Below are 9,193 nucleotides of genomic sequence, written 5' to 3' on the forward strand. Positions count from 1 at the left end.
GGCCACCAGACCAGCTGCTGTCTCCTCAGGACATTCTCTTTCCTCCTTGATTCCTACAGGTCATTGTCCTGTATCTGCGTGAAGTCCTCCTGTACCAGGGAATTTACTACCTCCGAGGCAGCACATCCATTCGTGGACAGTACTAGTCAGTCCTTCCTTTAGTGCGTCCCCAAATACGCTTTTCTGTTACTTCTACCTTTGAGGCCGGTCATTCCATCAGGAACAGTACAGAGCCAGTCAACTTCCTAGAGTCCAAAACCAGATAAAGAAGACAGGTGTTCCTGGATTCTGTGCTGTCTGGGCCCTGCAGCAAGTCCCTGGACATGGCCCTCTTTTTAGGCTGATTTCTGTTCCCTGAGTGGCACAGGGAGTTGAAATCACCCCAGATCCTTGTATCAGCAACTAGCATGTGGAGCAGAATGATGATGGAGAGGGTCCTAGGGTCCCAGTGTCTTCGCCCCTCCCCATTGGTGCGGTCCACCACTACACTGCACTGAGCTGGGCTGGGGGCAGGCGAGTTGGGAGAGGCTAGTCGGAGTGGTAACAGTGATTCAAAGACAACCCGTGGTCCCCTCAGAAGAAAGGAGACTGGTTAATATGGCCTGAATTGGGGGTTAGGGGAACTGCTTCTGGTCAAACTGTGGCAGAAACCAGGGTTGATAAAAAGGGAGAGGCTCCTTGATGAATACTTGGGACTCTTTTTCCCTGAAAGGATTGAGTTTGTAACTTTTGATAGGTTCCTTGTACCTTTCACTTTGAATGCTGGTGGGAATGCAGTGGGCTCGAGGTATCTTCTGCCCTTTTGTGCTAGGGATCCTGGTTGACTGAAGTGGCCCCAGTCAGATGAGAGGCAAGCCCTTATCTTTTGACAGTCCTAAGCTTTGCACAGCTTTGTCCTGCAGCCTGATGAACTGGGGCCAGTGTGCGACTGCTTTATCAACTCACTGCTGTTCCGTGACAGACTGAAGGCTGTCCTGGACTTGGACCTTGTCCGTCCCTCTGCTGGCATCCTAATGGCACTGCATGAAACAAGTATGCAGGGTGACCACACAGCCCACTGGAAATGGATCACCATTCTTGCCTCTACCTCTGTCATAACCTCGTGCCTCAAATTTGTTGCCAGCTCTTTTGGCAATGGAGGGACCAAGAAGGGAGATGTTGCACATTATAACTTTCAAAACCCCATGTAAAGTAAAAGGTCTTCTAGGATGGCACTCCTTGAAATAAATTTCAGAACCCAGGCCAAAGAGATGAGCTGAAGCTAGTGAGATAATTTATCTTTATTGTCTTCTAGGATGGCACTCCTTGAAATAAATTTCAGAACCCAGGCCAAAGAGATGAGCTGAAGCTAGTGAGATAATTTATCTTTATTGCCTAAACCGTGGAACATTCTCTACACAGCAAAAAGGAGAAATGGGCCAGGAACAGGACATGCAGGGAAACCAAACTTGGGAATTTATTTAGGAGCAGTTGAAGAGGGTAAGGTCCCAACTTGATGAGATTGCAACCTTCAAACAGCGGACAGTCTCTCAGTTAAACAAGGTGAGGCAACAGGACAATGAGAAAGAGGAGATGGTTCCAGGTTTCAAGCAGAGGAGAACCTGAGCTCATAGTTTCTCATTAGGAAGCCCCTGCTGAGGGACAGGCCTCAGGCCCTTCCTTGAGCCTCCTCCACCTAGGATATGACTTCCTTCAAGGCGGCCCCCAGCTCTGGGAAGGAATACTGGTAGCCAGCAGCCAGTGTCCGCCTTGGGACCACCTTCTGGCCCTCCAGCAGCATGACGGCACGTTCTCGCCCAAAGACAGCTTGTACCACAGTGCTGGGGAGAGGGATGAAGGCTGGGCGGCCCAGGGCTGCGCCCAAGGCCTGGGCAAACTCAGCGTTGGTAGTGGAGGAGGCTGGAGCCACTCCGTTCAGGACCCCTTGCACGTGGCTTGCTTCAAGGGCGTGGGCTAGGATTCCTGCCAAGTCTCTGATGTGAATCCAGGGGAAGAACTGGTGGCCTGAGCCGATGGGGCCCCCCAGGCCCAGGCGGAAGGGCAGCAGCATGTGACCAATGGCACCGCCTCCACGGCCCAGCACAACCCCTAGAGCAGGCAAGGACGGTACAGGAAGGCCCCTCAGCCTCCAGGCAGTCCCACTGCTCCTCCCTGCTTCCCCTTCCTCACCTTTTCCCCAGGCTGACTTTGCTCTGTGGCAGGCAAGGGGTGTGGCTCTCTTTGGGATGTCCCGCCCTCCCACCTGTAGGTTAGCTAGAAGTGGAGGCATCCTCTGTAAGCCCAGCTCCCCTTATCCCCCCACCCTCCCAGCCCAGAGAAGACATTCCAACCCTGTCTGATACCCAGGGCCCTGGTTCTCACCTGAGCGCACCACCACTTGGCGTGTAGAATCTCCAGGAAGCCTCGCTGCAGCTTCCCATTTGGTTACAAGGTTGGAGAGAAAGTCAAAATCCCCTCCTGGGCTGTCCTCGTCATACTCGGCAGTCAGGCTGGGCTGGTAGTAAGCTGCCGGTGGAACAGCACTTGTTTGCTCTGCGTGTCCTTGGTCCCGTCTGGCCCTTTGCAGTCAAGGCTCCCCTTGGCCTCACCCTCCTTGGCCCTTGGGATCTCCCCATGGGAACTCAGAGCCATGGATATTTTCCCCTTGATCTTCTCCATGAGCTGACCTGTTCCGGCCCTGGAGTCATTCTTATCTTTCGTCATGGGGCTAAGCTGAGGTGCTAGAGTGAGAAGCTAAGAATAAAGGCTTGGGTGCCAGACTGCCTGAGTTTTCATCTCAGCTCCACCATTTATTAACTCTGTGACTAAAGGCAAATTACATAACCTCTCTGTGCAGAATTTCTGCATCTTTAAAATGGGAATAATAGTATCTACCGCATAGGTTTTTTGTAAGGATTAAATGTAATATGTGCAAATCACTTAGAATAGTGGCTAGTTGTGTGTGTGTATATATACATATATTTGTTATTTGGTCCCAAAGGTAAAATACAAGAATCAAGAATTCTGTTCCTAAAGAACTGTGCTATAAGAAATAAGGGACCTGGAAGTAGGTGGGACTTTCCCTGGCACTGGGAGCAGTGCCACTCCCCTCACTTTCTCTGAGGTGCCCATTTCTCAGTGAAAGTACACAAAAGTCAGGAGAAATATGCATGGAATGAGGGCCTAGGTAGTTCCCGCGCTTGGAAAAGACCAGCACTCTGGGGCCTGAGCCGCCCCTCACTGTGCTCCCTCCTTTCCCTGGCTAGTCTAAGGGCTGGTGGTGTGGGACATACCTACACCTGTGACTAAGACCCAGACCTGGGGGGATTGTGGGGCCTTGGCAATGGCTCTAGCCAGCATTTGGGTGGTCTCCAGGCGGCTGCTGAGAACCTCTTTTTGGAAGGCTTCATTCCACCTGCAGGAGAAACAGGGGAAATAAAATGCCACTAAATACATGTACATACCCTTCCTTTCCTCTCTTTCCCTGGGGCCCATCCATATCCGTTTCTAATAAAACCCTGCATTGCAGCTTAGAGGAATGGTCCATCTCTTCTGTAGAAGAAAAAGGCACATCTACTTTGGGCAACCTGAGTGGGGAGCAAGGTCCACCAGCTGAGCGGGAAGAAGGGCAAGTGGCTGTGGAGGAGTGGGGGTGGGGGAACGAGCAGCCCGGAATATGGGCTGAGTTCTCAATCTGGCAGTCCCATTCTCCACAGCTCACAGGTTCTCCTCAGAGTCGGCCCTCTCCTCCCTCTGCTCTGAAGGATGTCAGCTTCAGGGCCCGGCTGACCTGCGGAGAGGGTTGAGGATGTTCTCTCCCGCCAGATTGACGACGGCATCGCAGCGGGGCAGCCCCGACGTAGCGAGCTCATCCTGTTGGAGAAAGCGCACAGTGCCCGCGAGCCCTCGCCCTGCGCCACCAAACTAGGCCCCCCCCACCCCCCATGCTTCCAGAATTTGGACATACCCACGTGAGCCGACCGGGCCCTGGCTTTCGGGAGACCAGCGTCACTTTGTGGCCCCTGGCCTTCAACAGCTGGGTTAGGGCTGTCCCAATGAAGCCCGTTCCGCCACCTGATCAGAAAATGAGAGGTGTTTATCCTCCCGGGGGCGCCTTCCGTCCCCACGTGGCCCCCTCTTCCGGTGCCCTCCCATCTGACGCCAGACTTCTCCCCTCCTCGCCCCCTCCCCGCGATGCAGAGGTGACACAGGTCACAGAGTTTAGGGAGATTCGGCTTCTAAGGCTCTAAGGCCAAGGCCAGGTTGCCTGTGCACGAGACGGTGACCTCTCTCAGAAACGGCCTCTAGCCCTCAATTTCTGGCTATGTTTTCTTTGTATAAACCGGCCTCCTCCCACCCCCCGCTTCCTGCCCTCCCTCACCCACAAGAACCCTCATAGCGACCAGGACCTAGTGCGCCTGCGCAAGATTTAGAGTCCACCTCCTCTAGGACGACTGCACCCTTTCTGCGCATGCGTCTTTCGGGAAGCGCCCTCCACTTGTGGGGCGGGCAGGACTGGGCGTGGCCCTGCCTGGCGACCCGGAAGAATTCGTAGTGAAGGCTGTATATTTCACTGCAAGGAGAGGCGGGGATCTTGGCAAGGAGGCCGGGGGGTGGGGAAATAGACTGAGCGGGCGGGGAAAGAAGGGGAGGAGGCGGAGGAGGGAAGGTTTTAGTGTAGAAAAAACCTTTGACCTAAAGCCCGAAGATGCTCAGTCCTCCGAATTATGGCTGTCTCTTCAGTTTGGTGGATACGTAGTACAAGAGAGTCCGTCCAGAGGTACAATGGATTTCTCTCTACCCGGCCTATTAGTTCACCTTTTCTTCTCCCTGTTCCGGCTCCTTCCTGTCGGCATTTAAACGTTCTCAAGTTCCCCTAGACTTAAAATAACCCTTCTCCAGCCCTCTTCCTCCGCTAATGTCCTATCTTTCTCTTCACCTTCATAGCCAAACTTCTTAAAAGAGTGGTGTCCATTTTCTACTTCTACTTCACATCCGTCTGGCTTTGCCGTTATCATTCATTGCCCCTCTCGCCAATATCACTAATTTCCCACGTGTCACCAAAACTAACGCCTAGTTTTCAGTCGTTTTTCTTGACCTCTGTATCACTGGACACTTGCTGACTCCTCCCTCCCTTTGGAAATGCTCTTTTCTCGGCCTCAAGGAAAGCCACACTCTCTCCTGGGTCTTTCGCCCAGCTTTATTCAGTCTGTGTTGCTTGCTCCACCTCCTCTAAGGTCTTACAATGTTGATATTCCTCAAAGCTGGGTCCTACGGATCTTCCTTTCTTCCCATTGTGCACTTTCTCCCAAGAATCTACCTCGGTGAATTCGGTTACCAGTTTTTTCAAAGAAGACTTCCCGAATCGCCTATGAACTACAGGAGAGCCTCAGAGCTCCTGAATCCTATAAAAACTTCCCACTGGATATATCTTCTTGGATATCTAAAACCCTTTTGATTTTACTTACTAAATATCTCCCAGATCCATCTATTTCTATCTGTGCCACCATGACTCTTTTTCAAGTTATTATCCTCTTTGATCTATTTTCTGCAGTAGTCTCTTTAATAGATTTCTGCTTCAGCATGCTTTTCTCTCTCCAAACTGTTCCACACACTGCAAGTGGAATGGTCTTTTAAAAATATGTGGGGAAAATTCCTTGGTGGTCCAGTGGTTAAGACTCTGTGCTCCCAATGCAGGGGGCCTGGATTTGATCCCTGGTTAGGGAACTAGATCCCACGTGCATGCTGCAACTAAGAGTTAGCATGCCACAAATAAAGAATCTGCATGCTGCTACTAAAGATCCCACATGCTGCAACGAAGATACTGCACACAGCAACGAAGATCCCACATGCCGCAACTAAGACCCAGCACAGCCAAATAAATAAGTATTAAAAAAATATATATATATATAAATATGTGGGAGGAACACTTTGTGGCATATGTATCCTGAAACACTTCCGTTACAAATGAATATGCTGGATAGAATTGAGCACATCTTCACTTAAATGCGTTGTCGAGTTAGCTAGAAAATAAAAGAACTCTCCAGAGACCAAAAACAAAGTGTGCTTTGGGACTGAGGCTATCTTGTGCTTTGTCAGTCAGTCTTTGTAACCCAGAGGCCTGGTTGACAGGAGACAATACCTGGGACAGTGCGGGGGTGGGGAGCTGTGGGGAGAGGGGGAGGAGAGTCTGCTAAGTCAGATGCCTTTAGACCACAGATTCAGCAGGGTGGAGGTCCATCAGTATCCTCATGGAAGTGAGGTGGGAATCCCTTCCAGAGCTTTGTGCCCCTTGTAAGAGGTGACATACATAGGGACAGCGCTCTGATCCCAGTAACCACTCCTCCTCCCCTGGGAGGCTGATGGAGAGCAGGTTTGTAATGCCTTAGAGTCTTTTTGCTCTGGGGTTCTGGAGATGGGTGGGTCAGCTTCTCCCTCCTCCTCAGACTCTCCTTTGACAACTGATCTAGTTAAGTTAAACCGTTTGCAGATCTCAAAGTCCATCTGACACTTTGGCAGTTAAAACGTTCAAATCCGAGCCAGACGACAAGACCTGAGAAATTTCTGTCTGCACATCTGGGTGTAGGGGCAAGTGCAGTTGGTGCCCTTCAGGAAGACAAGGGCCCCTCCTGAGTCTGTAGCAATCACAAGGACTTCTTTCATTGAAATGGGACAGTTTCCCCCACAGCTGCTTCCTGAAGCAGCAAAAGGAGTTGAGCACAGTCCCTCTGGGTGGTCAGGCCATCACTGTGGGGCGGGACAGGAAGCCAGGACTCAGGGAGGGATCTTCCTCTCAGCGTGGGCTGGGGCAGGGCAGGATGAGGGGTTTGCTGGCAACTCTGCACCTTCCCCCATGCCAGCTCTGTGTGAATGCCCCCTGCTTCATTTTGCTTGGGCAGATTTTTACAACTTCATTCAGGCTCTGGCATGTAATTTGCTAAATGCTATTCACATCGTCATTTCACATAGTTTCTAATTAAAGTATGATAGGACCAACCAACCAATCAACCAAGATCCTAACATGGAGATCCAACAGATAAAGGAGCCTAGAACCCCTCTGTTGCCCCCCTTCCTTTTTTTTTTTTAAGAAGATGTTGGGGGTAGGAGTTTAGTAATTTATTTATTTATTTTTGCTGTGTTGGGTCTTCGTTTCTGTGCGAGGGCTTTCTCTAGTTGTGGCAAGCGGGAGCCACTCTTCATCGCGGTTGGTCCCCCTTTTTAACATAGTCTCCTTAGACCCCAGAGTTTGTGGAGATAGAAGTGAAACCAAGCAACTCAGGTTGGGACTTGAACCCACGTGCTGAGACTCGAACCTGGCCAAAACCTAGATTGGGACTTGAACCCATAGACATTTTTTTAAAAAATTAATTAATTAATTAATTTTTATTTATTTTATTTTTGGTTGCGTTGGGTCTTCATTGCTGTGCGCAGGCTTTCTGTAGTTGCAGTGAACGGGCGCTACTTTTCATTGCGGTGCACAGGCTTCTCATTGTGGTGGCTTCTTGTTGTGGAGCACGGGCTCTAGGCGCCCAGGCTTCAGTAGTTGCGGTGCCCGGGCTCAGTAGTTGTGGCTCACGGGCTCCAGAGTGCAGGCTCAGTAGTTGTGGCGCACGGCCTTAGTCGCTCGCGGCATGTGGGATCTTCCCGGACCAGGGCTCGAACCCGTGTCCGCTGCATTGGCAGGCGGATTCTTAACCACTGTCCCACCAGGGAAGTCCCAGTTGCATTGTGGTTTAAATTTGTATTTTCCTGATTACTAATAAGGTTGGGTGCCTTTCATATGTTTATTCGCCATTTGGATATCTAATTTTGTGAATTTCCTGTTCAAGTCTCTTGTCAGTGTTTCTTTAGGGTTGTCTTATTTTTTTTTTCTTATTGATTGACAGGCATTATGTATAAATTCTGCATGTGAGCCCTTTGTTGGCATATGTGCTATAAGGATCTTCCTCCACAGGGTGGCTTGCCTTTTCACTGTCTTAAAGATGTCTTTTTTTTTTTTTTTTTTTTTTTTTTTTTGCAGTACGCAGGCCTCTCACTGTTGTGGCCTTTCCCGTTGCGGAGCACAGGCTCTGGACGCGCAGGCTCAGCGGCCACGGCTCACGGGCCCAGCCACTCCGCAGCATGTGGGATCTTCCCGGACCGGAGCACGAACCCGTGTCCCCTGCATCGGCAGGCGGACTCTCAACCACTGTGCCACCAGGGAAGCCCAAGGTCAGTGATTTTTGTGTGCCTTGAAGAAATCTTTCCAAACCCCGAGGTGATAAAGATACTCCTGTCATATTGTCTAGAAGTTTTATTATTTTACTTTTAATGTGTGGGACACCTGGAACTGATGTTTGTGTGTGTGTGAGATAGGGGTCAAATTTCACTTTTCCCCATGGATATTCACTTGACTCAGCAATATGCACTGAAATGAGTGTCCTTTCCCACTGCCCTGTATTTCCTCCTTTGTCATAAACCAAGTGTCCATGGATGAATGTGTCTTTTTCTGGACTCCGTTCTGTTTCACTGCTCTAATTGATTGTCTTTGCATCAACATCACATTGTAATAATTGTAGTAGATTTAAAAAATCTCGATTTCGGGGGGTATCTTAGTTTGGGTTTTCCCAGAAACAGACCCTGATAACAAAGACTTGAGTGCAAGTAATTTATTTGTGATGTGATTCCTGGAAGGGGTGTGACTTTAGGACTGTCAACCAAAGACGTGAGAGACAGAACAGGCCAAAGGCCTCAGTGGAAGGTTCTCTCAGGGATTGGATGCAGACAGGAAAAAGGCCCTATTCTCCACTCACCTCTTCAGATCCACTCTCCTCCCTGCTCTGTTACCCACCTTTTGCTTCATCTGTATCATTTTTTTTTTTTAGATTCCACATATAAGCTGTATCATATGATATTTGTCTTTCTCGGTCTGACTTACTGCACTTAGTATGATAATCTCTAGATCCATCCATGTTGCTGCAAATGGCATTATTTCGTTCTTTTTAATGGCTGAGTAATATTCCGTTGTATATAAGTACCACATCTCCTTTATCCATTCCTCTGTCGATGGACATTGCTTCCATGTCTTAGCTATTGTAAACAGCACTGCAATGAACATTGGGGTGCATGTATCCTTTTGAACCATGTTTGCAAAAAGCAGATTTTAGTTCGAGAACTTTCTAATCTGAATGGTCAGAAAGTGGAGTAGCCACCTTGCTTGGTGATCACCAGATGA

At 49.7% G+C, this 9,193-nt stretch overlaps 1 protein-coding gene across 1 annotated transcript; it reads right to left on the minus strand.

Annotated features, from left to right (window-relative positions):
• Window positions 1-1,349: 1,349 nt before the first annotated feature.
• SDR39U1 (short chain dehydrogenase/reductase family 39U member 1) lies at window positions 1,350-4,424 on the minus strand. Its single transcript, XM_082620165.1, is given in 8 exon segments — window positions 1,350-2,088; window positions 2,362-2,505; window positions 3,273-3,394; window positions 3,701-3,720; window positions 3,722-3,765; window positions 3,768-3,852; window positions 3,947-4,053; window positions 4,361-4,424. Coding segments are annotated over 8 exon segments (951 nt in total). The 5' UTR covers window positions 4,377-4,424; the 3' UTR covers window positions 1,350-1,675.
• Between the last annotated feature and the right edge of the window lie 4,769 nt (window positions 4,425-9,193).

Source organism: Mesoplodon mirus (genome assembly GCF_964341445.2).
Source record: "Mesoplodon mirus genome assembly, chromosome: 4".
In the NCBI taxonomy this organism is placed as follows: Eukaryota; Metazoa; Chordata; class Mammalia; order Artiodactyla; family Ziphiidae; genus Mesoplodon; species Mesoplodon mirus.